This window comes from Leptosomus discolor, chromosome 1 (genome assembly GCF_034619465.1).
Source record: "Leptosomus discolor isolate bLepDis1 chromosome 1, bLepDis1.hap2, whole genome shotgun sequence".
Classification (NCBI taxonomy): domain Eukaryota; kingdom Metazoa; phylum Chordata; class Aves; order Leptosomiformes; family Leptosomidae; genus Leptosomus; species Leptosomus discolor.
In genome coordinates, this window is record NC_141391.1 from 186,903,803 (window position 1) to 186,919,945 (window position 16,143).

The window sequence follows — 16,143 nt, forward strand, 5'->3', positions numbered from 1 at the left end:
TCCGAGAGAGCACAGTCCAGGGCAGCCCCTTCCTCTGGAGACCCGGGGTGGGGCGCACACAGTCAGAGCCACAGTGAGGCCCCAGCCTGCGGTGGGGAGGCCCCTGCCCTGCCGGCCACACTGTCCCCCCGTCCCAGCTCTTGCCACTCCTTGGCAAATGGCATCAGGACCTCCAGGGAAGCAATGTACCATTCAGTGAGGCTCATAAACTCATCATTATCATCATCACGGACCCTAATCCTTCCTCAACACTCTTCACCTATGCTAGACTATTGGGAAAATGTACAGCTACGTTTTCAGATAGCTAGTAGGGTCCATTATCTGCTGCTACCTGTGGCTGACTGCCAGAGAGGCAATCTAAATAAAGTATTTTTGCCTTGTGACACTTCTGTGAACCCACCGAGTAACTACACCTGAAAAACAAAGAGTTGAACAGAGACCACTATATGCACCACAACTATTCTTAATGAAAAACACACTTTATGTTAAGACATTCATGTAGATGTTTTAAAATAACACACTTGAAATATTTCACTTTTCTATCCTGCATTTTATTCCAGAAAAAGATTACTAGGTTAAATCACAGGGTTATACATGTGTTAGTCTTAAAGCTATTTCAGAAAAAAACCCAAACATTCTCTCCAAAATATATCTATTTGCTTTCATGGAAGTCAAAACGTTACAAAAGATTAACAGGTAGATTTATACCACACTATACAGAAAGGGGCAACATTGAGCTTTCCTAATACACGGCAGATTGTTCAGAAATACAATTTAAAAAAAAAAAATAACAAAACAAACACTGAGAAAACTCACTGCAATTCTGAAACCTTCACATGCAGGAATAAAAGGAAATCAGATGCAAAATGGTATGTAAAAAAGAAATTGCTAAATATTTAGGTGTAAGAACTAGTGCTGTCACCATGGAAGGTTCTAGGGAACAGCAAAGACCTCAAATACAATCTCAAATATTATGGACTGTCATCAGCGTCTCTGCATTTAGACATTCTGAAGAAATGAAATAAAACTATGTCATCCAGTTTATGTTTCCTGATTGAAAAGGAGGGGAAAGAAAGTAAGGTTAAATCTTTTCCAAATGTTCTGAAACTAGAATGCTAGTTTAGAGTCTATATTTAGGGGAGATTAAAATAGCCAGATAAAACTATCCTTTTCCTTTCCAAACTCCAGCGAGGATTTTGGATGCCACCTTCAAACTCTGCTGGCATAAAATCTCAGCACAAACCGAGATCTGTTAATATCATTTTTTTTTTTTTTGGTCTAACATAAGAATCCATATCAAGAAATTACTGAGGTAAATTGGTGATTGGATAAAAGGAGAATCAAGTACACATGAAAGAAACTGATTAATTGTGGCTAGCAATACTTGAGCTGCTTGCTTCACAGGGTCAGAAGGAAATGCAGGTTACTCTGTATCTTTTCAGGTTTTGAGTGACATGAGTGCTGTTAGCAATGATCAAAAAGATTAGCTGGATCAGGGAACAATCCAATATTCCTGACATATTTATGACCATTTCTCTTTTGGTTATTATGAAACTATGTCCATGTATTATATGTTTTCACACTTTTCACTCAAGACTAATATGACAGGGCTTTTAATTTAATTTGACAAAACGCACGCAGGATAGAGGGATGATGTTAAGTCTGGGACAGTGGCACGTCTGTGCAGATGCCCCCCGTTTACTCATGAGAACTCCAGGGGGACTGCCTTCGAGGACAGCATCCTTTGAAAATCTGTGGGGATTACTGCCTAAGCGAACACTGGCTGGTTGCCCATCTAACCACATGTAAGCCTTTTTTGTCTACAGTGGGCTAAGCAATGATGTCAATGGCCTTCAGGAAGCAAAATTAGCGGGATTGTCAGTAGTTCTATGGGAGCAGAGAGGGTGGCTACTGGCTCCTCTGCCCTCCAAAAATTACAACAAAGAAGCTGCAGAAGTTTAAACTCCTTGAGTTTTCAGTTCATGTTGTTTTTTCATTTTGTTCTTATTGGTTTTGGTTTTAATAAAAGAGACAAACAGTTCTCTATTTGAGTGCTGTGTATAAATCTTTGGTTTATTAACACTAAATGTCACCCTAGAAAGAACCACACTGCCTGTGAATCTCTGATCATTGCTTGCACTTTGATCTGCAAATAAGCAAAGCAAAGGTTGGGTAAAGCAATAAGGTTTAGATAAACTGCATAAACTTAGAATTCTCATAATCATATTATTACTTCAATAACAAATGGTTACAAATTCTTAATAGTCTTAGTACTCATGAATTCCTAAGTTAGCACTTTAATTAAAATACTTTATTATATTTATTAATTATGTGCTCATATACTTGCTCTAACATCAATTTCCTATATGGAAACTTGGTCTTAAGATCTAAATGATGAAAAACAGATGGGAAAACGTAATACAGTTTAAAAATCAACAACCTACAGATATGGTAATGTATCTTGTTGGTTCAGAAGCTCTCCTGGAGCAAGGTTTTTTGTAGTTGGTGATGAAGCTTTCCATACCTCAGAAGTCTAAGTTCTTGGTGGTCAAAGAAGAGCTTACAAAGCAAATAAAGAGCATGGACATCAGCAAATTCTGTCCACAAATTAGATATGAATGCACTGTGTGTTTTCATTCAAAAACCTCAGCTTGGCTAAGTTTAAAAATGCCTGCCTTAACTCGGAGAAAACTGAATCACAGACTGGAAATAGTGATAGCAGAACTCAGGGATGTTGCAAGGGTATCTGTGGTTCACCACCCAGTTATTTACCAAGTTTCAAGCAAAGACTTTCATCATATGAGCCCTATATTTATGCTTTAATAGTGATGTCAAAAATAGCATTGTATGACCTATTTCTGAAATTCACTGTTCTCTTGACTGTCACCTTTGCCAGTGCACTAAATTACTGAAAGCCATCAGAACGTGCGCCTGTGTGATCAAAAATCATTTACAGGAATCTAGTCTTTCGACTGAAAGCAGTATCCGCTTCCGTTGGGAGCTGAGAGACAATAAAGGAACTCATGTTAGTATGAAGCTTACAAGCCCTTTGTAACAATAAGACTAACCTCTCAGAAACAGAAGAACCTGGTAAGCAGACACAGTCTTTTTTTTTAAAAATTCAAGTTCAAAAGCCAGACATCTGAGCTTCAGGTGTTTAACACAGAGTGGAGGTAAGACGATAAAAGAATTTGTAAGAAGTAATGTGGAAGAGATGGGATTCTTGGTGATGAGATCAGCTTTTCCAAATTTAGCAATCATTTAAAACATCTTTTTCTATTACCTATTCCTAAAATTATTAACTCTAAGTGAGTTCACGTGAATTGTTCTGTTCCTGCCAGTGCAGGATCTGCCATGTGGTAGACAAAAGTAGAACAGACAATCCAACAGCTGTTGATGAATGTTAACGTAAATGTGATTATAGCTGTTTTCCTGATATTGAGATCAGAGATGACATGGGGACCATAACACCAGGGCAATTGGTGTTGTCTCCGTTGTCTCAATCTTATTCACTGCAGAGCTTATCTCACTTTGTTTTAGAAGCCACGGCTGGCATGAAAGTCCTGGGTAAATAAAAACCCCAGCACGATAATGATGACAGTCATTCCCACTGAAGAATCTCTTCCTTCAGTAAACTATATTTATATGTAAAGAAAGTACAGCACTAATTCTACCCCTGAAATGTGGACTTCGAAATATTTCCAACAAATACATTATTCTTCCCCATTCAGCATACCACTGAGAATGCCTGAGGATACTGTGCTTTGTACCAGCATCCCTGTGGTAATATGCCCTGTTATTTAATTTCCAACAGCAGAAAAAGCCTAGGTACTTGTTCATTTATACACATGGCTCACGACTTTATGGCTGAAAATTCACAATACATTGCAAAGTACACTCTTCTGAGTAGTGCTCACACCTGCCCTTCAGAGCTCCTGCTGCCTAACTAGGGATATGGATTTTGGTAGTTTGTGAAGTCTCACAAACACACAGAGTTACAGTCAACTGATTTTGCAGTGTATTTTTTTAATTTTAGCACAGAAGTTGGCATATCTTGACCCTCGAAAGAGACTACATTTCTCTGTGCTGGAAATACCACTGTGGATTAATAATAGGTTTCCTCAAAGGCTTCTGTCAGAGCTAACTGCTCGTTGGCTTCACCCTCTGCACTATGTCTTCTACTTTTCCTTCCCCCCCTTGCTCTTAACCACTGACTCCATCCATCTCATTCCATGCTCACTAAGTTACTATTAGGCTCTAGCCTCTAAATTTTACCCCAAACCTAGCCAAAATACGTGACTTCCAACTCACTCACGTCTAAAGCATCTCCCTAATACATCAAGGCACTGAAAGCAATGCATTGGGACAGCGTCTTCGGAAAGTCCTGTGACTCTGTTTCAGAAAAAGCAGTAGCTCAGCTGATGTGGTTGGCCATGCTTCACGAACAATCACCTGCAGCCTCAACACAACTGAATAAGCTCACTATGACGCTGTCTCCCATGTTTTGTTCCAACCCATACACAGACCCTTCTTCCCAAATCTTATGCAGCCTCTTCTCCCTTGTCAGTGAGTAACTGAGCTTTCTTATTTAAACGTTTTTCTCTAATTCTCATGAAGTTTCTGTTGATTTCCTGTCATATAGCTGTAGCTAGACTTTGCACTCTGCAAGGAGGATTACCAGGGGAAGCAGTGAAGAAAAATTAAAATTAAAATCTTTGTATCTGCTGAAGAAATCTGGAATGTGCAAGGAGAGATTTATACAATAAAACTAAGTGTCTACTCAGTAATATGTGGAAGCAGCAGTTTGCAGTAAAACACCTTTCTCTACAATGTCCAGCCAAGGAACAGCACATTATAATAATTTACAAAACACAAGCAGGTATTAAGCTATACTCCTCTAATAGGATTTTTATAGTCCAACTTTTACTCTGTCATTTACAAACACAGCTGTTTTGGAGAACTTTCCTTTTTGGCTAATGCTGTCTCCAGTTTAGAATTCACCTCACCTATTTTAGACATCTGTAGCATGGATTTTGGTATCTGACCTAACCACCTTTCAAAGTCAAAGTGAAGAAACAGGCCCTTCAGTGTGTGATTTACTTTAATGTAAAGTAACTGTCTGGCCACACATCCCCAGAATATTATGAATGTGGTCCTAGAAGACTACAAAGCTTTCTGCACTTTGGAGAGGGATAAAGTAAGATGAATAACATTTGCAGAAGGAATAAAAAAGCTTTTGAGAATATAGTGGAGTCCACACTATTGTAGGTTAACTGTATGACGGCTGCAGGGACACCAGACCAAGTTATACACAGCCAGCTCAGATTCAGAGGCAAAGCTGAATAGAGCCTGAGCTACGAGGCCTGCAATGCTGTGCTGAACATGGTTGGTTGCCTTTGTGCCACATCCCTGAACCTATAAACACCAGAAAGCAGGTCTTAATTCCTACTCAGCAGGAATGAGGCAGTTAGCAGTCCTGAAACTGAGGCGTGTCAGCACCATCTTGAACAATGCTCCTCATTCTGTGAGAGCTTTTTAGTTGAGTGCAATGCTATGCAATGTCCAGCATCAGTAAAGACACCTTTCTTGTTCTGTGAACTCCCTGGGAAAGATTCCCTACCCATTCTGTAAAAAAAAAAAATTGTCATTAAAGCTGCTGGTAAATAATTCATAAATGTTAAAATGAAATGATTTGTCAATTCTCCGAGTGTTAAAATTCTTATTTCTACGGAAATCAGAAAGACCAAAGCATAATTCCATGATACACTTTCTAAAATGTTCTCATTCTTGTCAGTACCAAGCTTTGGTCCAATACCTGATCTCCTTATTTCAAACACCATAGCTTCCGCTTGTGGTGAAAGGTGCTGATATCCCGTAAGACAAATAACTGTCCACCAGCACATAAATGTATTGGCTGAGCAAAACACTGCTGCCATCTGCTTTCAACACTCAATACCATCTTTGATACACTTCATTTAACGGTATTTTTTTACACAACTATATTAAACCATCACAGAATCACACAATAGTTGAAGTCAGAAGGGATCTGTGGATGTGTCTTGTATAACCTCCCTGATCAAAGTAAGGTCATCTGCAATGGGTTGCTCAGGGCCTTCTTCAGTCCAAATATTTTGAATAACTTGATGGATGGAGACTCCATAGCCTGTTCCAGTGTCTGACCACCTTCACAATGAAAGTTTTCCTTACATTTAACTGGAATTTCCTGGTTTTCAGTTGCTGTCCATCACCTCTTGTCCACTCACTGGGTGTTAATGAGGAGAGTCTAGCTTGGTGTTCCTTTGTTCCCTCTCATCCGGTATTGTATGTTGACAAGATCCTACTGAACTTTCTCTTCCGGAAGCTAAATAATCCCAGCTCCCTTGGGTTCTCCTCATATATTAGACACTTCAAACCATTAATCATCTTAATCCTATCACTGACAAGTTCAGCAGAGGGTTTGAGGGCATGCATCTGTGATTCTGATTGCTTCCTACTTTTCAACAGTTTTGAAATGCAAGATGTAAATTTCATAACAAAACTCAAGTATCACTCAATAGAAATCAAGAATCTTTGACATGCAAAAAATTTTAAGAGAATTCCAAAATTCTCAAAATTTAAAAAAATATCGTTGATCTTAAAAAAAACAATAAATGCTGCAAGTTTCTCTTATAAACAGTTTGGTCACTCCAATTTCGCACCTACCATTTTGGAATTCTGTTTTTCTGATGGCTTTATTTTGTTTTTACAGAGAGGGGAACTCAACATCTTGAGTAGGGCTCCACGGAATGCTTTTTTTGATAAATTATGATCACAAAGCAGCATGAAGCCTTGAAGCTATCTGATGTAAAAATGAAGATAGTACCTTCTGTCGGATGTAAAAAACACACTAGATGCCAAGAACAGAACTTATAAACCACTTCAGTAAGCTACTTTAAATGATCTAGATATTATGTGATAGGGTGATACAGGCCTTCATTTTGGCAGGTGTGAAAGGGTCTCAGGTACCCAAATACAGTTTTTTCTGTATGTTCTTTTGATAATCTCACTGCTAATATGGGGAAAGCGTGAGCAAGCAACAAGTCAATTGTCTCTATGACAAAACTTATTGTCCAGCCTTACTGTATTTTCATCATCACTTGCTCTTTCTTTTAATTCTTATAAAAGAAAGTTATTTGCAAGCAGGCCAGGTTCCTGAACACTTGTACAGTAACTTAATTTAACTTATTAAAGAAAAAATGGTGAGAAAAATATCAGAGTTTCAGGTTCACTGATATAGTTTAAGAGAGCTGATAAACAATGTAGCAAACATAGGAATATTGATGGTATGGAAAGTATTTTAAAATGTATGCTTGTCTGTATATGACTAAGACTATTAAAGCCTACATTTGGACTCTTCCTAAGTATGTACAAGTTTCTGAGTTGAACTAGTTAAATTATGGAGTTCCTCTTCATGACTACCGATATAAATGGACCAGTGTGGATCCAAAAGTATAAAAAAAAAGTTAAACACCTTCACATATTAAAGAGAACTTTTTGTAAGAAACTAAAAAGAATACACTTATTTGGATAGTACATAAATGTTTAAAACATATATTAAAGGTAAGCTTTTGAATCTTTAAATATACATGACAAAAAGCAGATCCATAAATAACAAACGACTGAATATTGGAGTTTTCCAGATTACCTGAAGTGCTATTATCTCTACAGGACTTGAAAGGAAGTGTTAATGTTCAGTTCCTCAATCAAATAATCAGAGGAATAACCACACATAAAGTCAAAAGCAATCAATTTAACAGTAAGATTTTGAGGACTCGAAAGCTAATCAATTTATATATGTATTTAATTTTAATTACCACTGTCACAGAAATCAAAAACACTGACAAATGTTCTTTTGATAAATGAGTTTTAGTACTAATGTAATGCAAATTACTTTTGCCCTCAGCAAATAATGGAGACACCAAAGTTTCCACTTAAAGAAAGAAGACTTATGCAGGTGTTTACACGAATTTCATTAGCATCCATTATGTGCATGTGACAACAATATTAGTATTATTTTGAGAACTGAGATACTGTGGCTGTACTGAGTTTCAGCATGTTGATCTGCATTGTCACATAAAATAATAGTGATATTATCAGGAAGACAGATAAGGATCCTTCATCAACAGGAAATTACAGCACAGACAGAATGCATCACATATCCAGTGATTTTAATATTCATGATGGAATATTTTTTTCTTTTCTGTTTGTGAAGGCTTGGGTGGCAGCATGGGACTCCACTGCTTAAAGCCCAGTAGTTAGGGCTGCTGCTGTCAAATGCACAACAGCTCACCCCTTTGCTTCCAAGAAAGCCTGAGCAAACCCGCCACCCAGTGACTTGAGCTCAGAACTGCCAGAGACGGAAGCGATACGCAGGAGAAAATCCCTTTGCTCACACAGGAAGGAAAAAAACCCTTAATGTAAGAGTATGATAATATATAAGGGAAACAGAAACGCTGAAAGTGCATATTCCTCTTAATTATACCCTATATAAACCTTTGTACTGTCTTAGCTTAATTTGTTAAAAATTCTGCATTTGTTATTACTTAAGTGCTGAATCACCAAATAACTACAAATCACAATTCCAGACAAAGGCAATCCTACTGTCCTCTCTCTCCTGAGTGAAGCAGGATGAGCTGCCTGTAGAAGAGGAACAGAGATTATCTGCACTTGCTTTGCATTTGAAAGCCCAGAAATAAAGCTTAGGAACGCAAAACAAGAAGCTGCCCCTGCTAAAATAATTTCTACCAGTATTGATCAAGTGCAAAAGGAATACAAAAACCCAAGAAATATCCTTCAGGAAGATGGAGTTACACACTGACAAATAAATTAATTGATGTTTGGACCTAGCCTACTTGTCTAAGTGAATTAGGTGTTAGTCACTCTTCAGCTATTTTTGCATCCTATGGAGTATACATCTCTATAATCTACTGAAAGAGGAAATCTTCCAGCACAAGAATCAACACCCACATGAAGTGAACCACCTCTTTCTCTCACTCTGCAGACCATGGGATTTCTGTAGACACCAAGCTAGCCTAGTGAAGTAGCTAGGCTACTTTGTTTTTAAAACCAAGCACTTCAATATCATGTTTAAAACATTGTGGAGTTAATCAGAATTTGGGATCAGGAGATCCATGACCACTGGCTATCTGGAAGATGAAACAGGTGGATGAGAACCTAAATATTAAGTCAATCTTCACAGGGAATTACACCTTACACACTTGCTGAGGCCCTTACTTGGCTCCAGATTTGTTCACTTGAAGTGCTTAGGTAGAAAGTGCCCTAAAATTTGGCTTACATTTCAGAATTAATTTCCTCTAAAAGAAAAAAATCCAATTTCCTTCTTTTTTCATTATTAAGAGGAAAACCAAAAACTGTATGTCAATGATACAAAACCTTTTGTTCCACATATGCAATATGCGATTAGATGTAACAAGAAGGGATTTCTACTCAAGGTATTTATTTTGAATAAGCTTATAGAAGACTGTAACAAGATAACCATACATGCAGACACGCAAGATCTAAGATTCCTCTGTGTATGCGCCAAAACAAGTGTCTTTGTATTAACTTGTTTAGCCTTCACACAAACTCTTCTTGCTCAGTGTTTACAGACTGTTTGACTCCTACCCACCATCTGGCCCAGTCTTGTGCCAAATTCCAGAAATGTTGATGAGAAAAACATGGGCAAGTAAAAGTGAATGCATATGCACACTTTTTCAAGATAATTTGCACCCTGTTTACGATCAGGCTACCTACTTACCAGCTATATTCACTATTAATGAGAGTGGGATTTAACTGAGGTACAAAATGCTTACGTCGCTTTAGATATCTGATTTTGGGTATCTAGCCGCAAGTGTCTACATGTCTCCAAGGTGTCTAAATTGCAGTTTTATTTTATGTTCTTAGCCTACTGCATCTTCCTAGACCTGAACCAACACAACAGAAAAAGTAAAACAGAAAAGACAGCTATTCACAATAAAGAAAACTTGGCTTTCAAGTATTAAATAAGGATCTATAGGACCTTACCATGACATTCCTTTCATAATGTTCGTGCTCTTTCTCAAAATCTATTACAAAGCCATTTAGAGACCAAATAAATGTCAGGTCTAATGTGGGATCATGGGATGCAATGCACTGCATGGTAGCATTCTCTCCAACGGTGACATCAACATTCAACGGAGCTAAAGTAATCCTTGTAGCTTCTGTGAAGTTAACAGCAAACATGGAAAATTCCAATAAATAAATGTTTATCCAAATGTAAGCTCAGCTACACAACTGTTTGATTATATATTAAACTGCTCCCTCAAACTCTAGTTACATGTCATTCATGCAGCTACATTTCAAACGACCAAACTAAAGATAACAAAGGAAACCTTTTATAACTGAAATGCCTAACTCCTATTTAGCTGTCCTTTGAAAACAGCTATGTTTCAGTCTCTGAATCACATTACTAACTATTTAAAGCTAATTTTACTCATTGACTATATCTCAGGTAGAAAGAAGACAGATGATGAATCTTACGTGACTTGTGTTGCATTTCTTGTTTTAATTATGGTATTTCTTATGTTTTAAAAACTGTCTCTAACGAATGGAAAGTTCTACTCAGCTGTCAGGTTGTGTCAGACTTCCATCAGAGCATTGCAGGGACTGAGATCTTAATTTATCTACTGAGAAACAATATAATGGATGCATAACAAACTATGCAAATAGCTACATGTGGAAAGGAAGAAAAAATAATACTACACCCCAACGTACAGAGAACAGCAAAAAGTCCTCAATAAACCCAATATTTCTCGTCAATGTGCCTTGCAGAGAAACCTTCCCCTAGATCCTACTCTAGTAATCTAAAACCCGCTTAATACTGAGATTATGAGAATTGCACAACTACTGGCTTCTGCAGAATGGAGCATCTCAGAGTGCATTGGAGCAACCTGTTAACATCTGATCTCTGAAGTCCTAGCTATAGACACATGTTTAGGATAGCTGCTCCATTCTGGCGTTGTGCCTGTACATTCAGCATTTGGTTCTACCATCAGAGATTTTCTATATGTTTGCATAAAGTACTCTACCAGCCCAAGAAGTTGTGGAAAGAGTGGCCGTGAACAAACAGCATGTGGGAAAAAACATCAGACTTTGCAGTGCCTGCCAGATTCAGATTTAACTTTTTAATTTCCTGTAGTCATGCACAATGTCTGAGAAGTTTTATGGGCCACACAATGTGCTTGGGACTACCATTTTCAAAGCATTCTTTGTCAACCCTCATCATTGTCCACAATATGAAAATAATTTTGAAATATGTCATCTGACATTTCTGTTTCTACTGTGATGCAAGGGAGATGTCTTAGCCTTTTGGTTTTCCTTTTTAGATGAATCAGAGCAGAATTCTCCAAAATTTTAAAATTCTTTATACCTAGTTTATAAGGTTTATAAACATAGGGGTTAAGTGTTTCACTGTGTGGACTGAGTATATAAGTGCTCTTCCTGATTTTAGAAGGTATGATATGACTGTTAAGGGACTGGATATTTATTTATACAACCTTTCAAAATAGTTAAATGCCTGAGGGTAGTATTAAGACACAGAAAACTGCAGAAGATAATAAAAAGTTAACTGCAAATATTAAACAAACTAATTAATCAAAATAAAGTCTTACAATTCATTTGGTACAATAAATTTGGTATAACTCAGACAGAAAAATGCCTTAATACGATCTGATTATAAATTCTTATATTAGTACATCAATATTGTGGCATTGAGCTGTCACATCCAGTGTGATTTCTGGAACATACATTAAAAAATATATTTGATAAATGACTCTTCTACTATCAGTGGTACTTGACAGACATAGCTGTTCATGAATGCTATCTTTCCTGTCTGTAATCTACAGCTATTGATTTATTGGACTTCAGACTTAACATACACAATTAAGGATATCAGTATGCAATCAGTAAATACTAATACCCATAAAGGAAGGGAATTTAGTAGTGCAATCACATGGCTACATGCCCCTATCTCACAAAATTAATGCATGTTTCTTTAACTGCAATGCTCGCACAGACTTGCTTACCCCACCCCCCAAAAAAGAAAAGAAAAACTAAGGAAAGTCACTAAGAATCCCCTTTCTCTGAGTGTCATGGCCCCAGAATTACACCTTAGCCTGAGCACTCAGCTATCAAAGCGAATGAACGCATCAAAATATGTCAATTTAATGGATCAGATTTAATAATCACTTATGGAAAAATCAACCCTGAAAACTGTGATACAGTCTCAGAAGTGGTGCAAACAAACACAGCTTCTACTGAGAAATATGCTTTAAAAGCATCAATTGTTTAATGAACAATTAAAATAGAAAGAAAAGATATAAAATGGTTTGCAACAGTAGTGCAATGCTGGAATAAAAATTAGTGAATTTGAATTAAAGGATTCTACCTGAAAGAAACTAAAGCAATTTAGAGGTTTACCTGTCATTTCTAGAACACCAGTGCTATTAGCTTTTCCTCGGTTATTTTCTGCGAAACAGGTGTAGCGACCTTCATCCAGCTTTGTGATATTGATAATTTCCAGGCTCCCATCATCCCAGATACGTATGCTATTGAAAGTGCAAAAAATACATCAAAAAAAATTAGGTTTTTATATTAGAAAGCACTACTTTCAGTAGAATTGTAGTAAGTGAAAGAACAAACCACAATCATCTCTTGGAAGCTCACATCTAACCACTGAATTTATAAACACTCCTATAGTAAAAAATATTTTAATACACTGTGTCATGATTAGATGCCTCATATTGCTGGAGTAAGAGAGAGAGTTTTCATCCATTTGTAGTTATTCAAATATTTTTCTTACAGTTTTGCGATCCAATTAAATTCTGGGATGCAAACTGCACCAAGCAGACTGGTTAAAGTTTGATACCCTGCAAGCTATCTGAAGCCACACTGCTTGTAACATTTTGGCATATCATTTTCCTGAAATTACACATTCTTCTGCCCCTGAAATCTGCAAAAGTGAGAACTAGCCTACAGGATAAATAGAAAGATAAGGCAGAACTTTTAAGATTCACAGCATCCACTAACAGTCAATACTAACCGGCTCCCATTTACAAGCAATTCTGTTCCTTTGCTCCACGAGAATTTTGGCTTAGGAGCAGCTTTAGGCTTGCATTCAATGATTACACGGCCCCCTTTAGCTGCTAGGATTTTCTTCTTCATAGGGTTCAGTTCAAAAGTAGGAGGTGAAGCTGAGAGCAAAAATTAACACAAGTACTGTTACTAGTGATTTTCCTGCAGAATAGACTTTGTTTGCAACATGAAGGTAAATGACAGAACTATTCACTTGTATACAAGTGTCCATTATTCAGACCAGTGAGAAAAAGATTAACAATACAGAGATGGGGTGAGAAGTAGATGGTGACCTAAAAGAAACAGAAAAAATCATTATGTACTTTTGTGTGTGTTACACCAGAGGTTTCTTTCTGTTGATTTCTGAACCTCCATCTAAGTTTAATCTAACGAGATCAAAGACCCCAAAAATCAATAGTAAGCTCCTCCCTTTCAAAGGCCTTTTGATCAGTCCTAATAAAATTTAGAATTGGAGACCAATTTCTCTAAAAATTTACACACTCAATCATACTTTCAAATAATACTTGGGTTTACTTTTCAGTGGTTTTAACCCCCCATTAGCAACTTTAAGGTTGTGCCCTTCCTCGTTGTAGCTTTCTGTTTGTCTGACTGGCCTTTGGTGCACTCTCATATGTACAACAGTAATGAGATGTGACTGTAGCAAGCATCACAGTTACGTATCTGAGCTTAGACCTTTGCTTACTCATTTTCTCTTTATTTGTAACCAAATAAAGAAAAAAATGCTTTTAATTATTTTGCACCTCGGTATACCATCACTGTTAATCATGCCAGCAAGCGTGTGCACAGCTTGAGGAAATACAACTATTAGTTAGCTACAGCAGTACAGAGAAAAGCTCTGATAAACAGCCACATCTTGGCCACAGTGAATTTTGAAAATGTGCATGCAAAAAGTGCTTGTTTCTGGGTAATCCAGGCTGGTAGTAAGTACATAGTAATGGAAGAACAGTGATGGATGAAGTATTGTTGTGCAGTGGGTTGGGGAAGTCAAGAATAGTTTAGCTCTTGGGAAAGTCTGGAGGCAAGTGTGAGATGGAAAGAACCCAGGGTAACTACTGCAGGGAAATCTCCTAGGAAAGCTATGTCATACAGCCAGTAAACCTGCTCTAATGACATCAGTAAAAACATCAGAAATTGTTTTAAGCCCAAGCACTCTGGATCTGAAAGTCAAACTTTCAACTGGATGCTCTTCAGGAGAACACAACGGATTAATAACTACATCCAGCCACCAAATGGGACAGCTATACTGCACACAAACATTGCAGCTGGTCTGGTTGTAGAAGGCAAAAGCAAAGGGGAGAGTGAAAAGAAAGATCTTCAAAGGCCTGGTGACTGACAACATGGTATCTAGAAAAGCAGATTTTGCCCCACAGAGGAGTGAGCATAGGTGGGCAAAAAAGAAAACACTTCTCAATCTGTTTTACAAGCTTGAGAGGGCAGACAGCAGCTCTATGCATTTCATGTAATTTCTGCAGTGCCAGTTCCTCTGAGTGGTAGCAGCAGCAAGCAAACATCAGAAAGAATATAGAAAACATTCCCCATAAATTAGTAACTTGATTCCTCAAGTCATTGCCAAAATCCAGCTAGGGAGCTCAAAAAAACCACACCCCACCTAGACTGAGTGAGGGTTCTTAGCTTTATCCTCACAGGAACCTGCTACCAAACAATGCTTGCAAATATGGCATCTATCTTACTCAAACTTGAAATAGTAAATAAAGCAAATAATCCCACTGACCCACAATCTTCAGTTCAGCATTTGCATAAATAATTCCATGCGTGTTTTCTGCTATACATTGGTACATGCCGGCATCGTCAAAGCTCAGACTTTGCAGTCTTAGTTCACCTTTCCGGAACTAAAACACAGAATCAATAAAAGAAGAAGATATTCATATAGACTGTGCATGCTGAAGAATTCACACCCACCCACGCTATCCACACTTCTTTTTTTTTTTTGTGACAGCGTTCAGAAAAGAGTCCCTCAGACAACATTCAGGCACCAGTGAGATTTTATTTTATTCATGTTACTTTTCAGTCTTTGTGACAATGCGTGCACCTTTTTTTAAAGAAAGATTCAGCCTTGATTGATATTTTTCTGGAAAAGTCCTAGCTGGGTGGCACTAGACACATCTAGTCTTCAGTCCCCTGTTACCACACCAATGCAACACTACTGATTCAGAAATAAGAAAGAAGAAATTAAATTCATTTTATGCACATAAGCTTTGTTATGCCATGCTCAGTGTTCAGTATGTTATACTGTATGTTAAAGCAAGTTGCAATGAGGTAGGAGTTTTTCTCTGAGAGATAGTATAAACATTTTTATTATTTTGTTTTAATATAAAAAGAAAATGTAGTAAATCGACGCAGAGTAATTGTTCTATTTCTAAAACACTGTGTCTAAAAATGCATGAAGTATGATGGGGTATTTTGTAAGCATGAATAGATGTCAATCTGGTTTGAAAGAACATGTTAATAAATTCTTGTGAAAATCAAGATGAAAAGCTTTAAACCTTCTATATGAATCAACTGGACTGCATGGAGTAGTAGAAGATTAAAAACCACCATTTATCTGAACAAAAGAATAGATTAAAGGAACAACGTTTCCTGTACTGTTTTACTGAAAAACATTTAAATCAGATTTTCTACAAGAAATCTTTGTTTTGTGCTAAGTGAAATACCTAATTAAAAAGTATCTGATTTAGAAATAAACTCTATTCTCAAGGAAATTTAAATATATTTGCTATTTTCCATTTGGAAATCACCTCGTAATATTAACAAACAGCATAATCTTCTGATGTACTACTGGAAAATCACACACCGCTCTCTGCAATCCAGTATGCAGTTTTTGTCAGTGAAAGCCAAGTTCAGTGGGGACTGTCAAGCAATTCACTTGCTAAATTACTTGTCTGTAAGAACTACTGAAGCTAGAAAACAGCATTGTTTTTTCTTGTTTAAGCCGTCTCCATATGGCAGATGGTG

The 16,143-nt window shown here is 37.3% G+C and overlaps 1 protein-coding gene across 1 annotated transcript in view; it reads right to left on the bottom strand.

The window, feature by feature from the left end:
• Positions 1 to 16,143, bottom strand: part of CNTN1 (contactin 1) — a 99,227-nt gene that overhangs the window by 54,978 nt on the left and 28,106 nt on the right. Inside the window, exons 9-12 of the mRNA XM_086462099.1 lie at positions 14,903 to 15,020; positions 13,118 to 13,268; positions 12,496 to 12,623; positions 10,063 to 10,238 (exon numbers count right to left, since the gene is read on the bottom strand). Of these exons, the coding sequence (XP_086318225.1) occupies positions 10,063 to 10,238; positions 12,496 to 12,623; positions 13,118 to 13,268; positions 14,903 to 15,020 (573 nt within the window). The remainder of the gene's footprint in view (positions 1 to 10,062; positions 10,239 to 12,495; positions 12,624 to 13,117; positions 13,269 to 14,902; positions 15,021 to 16,143) is intronic.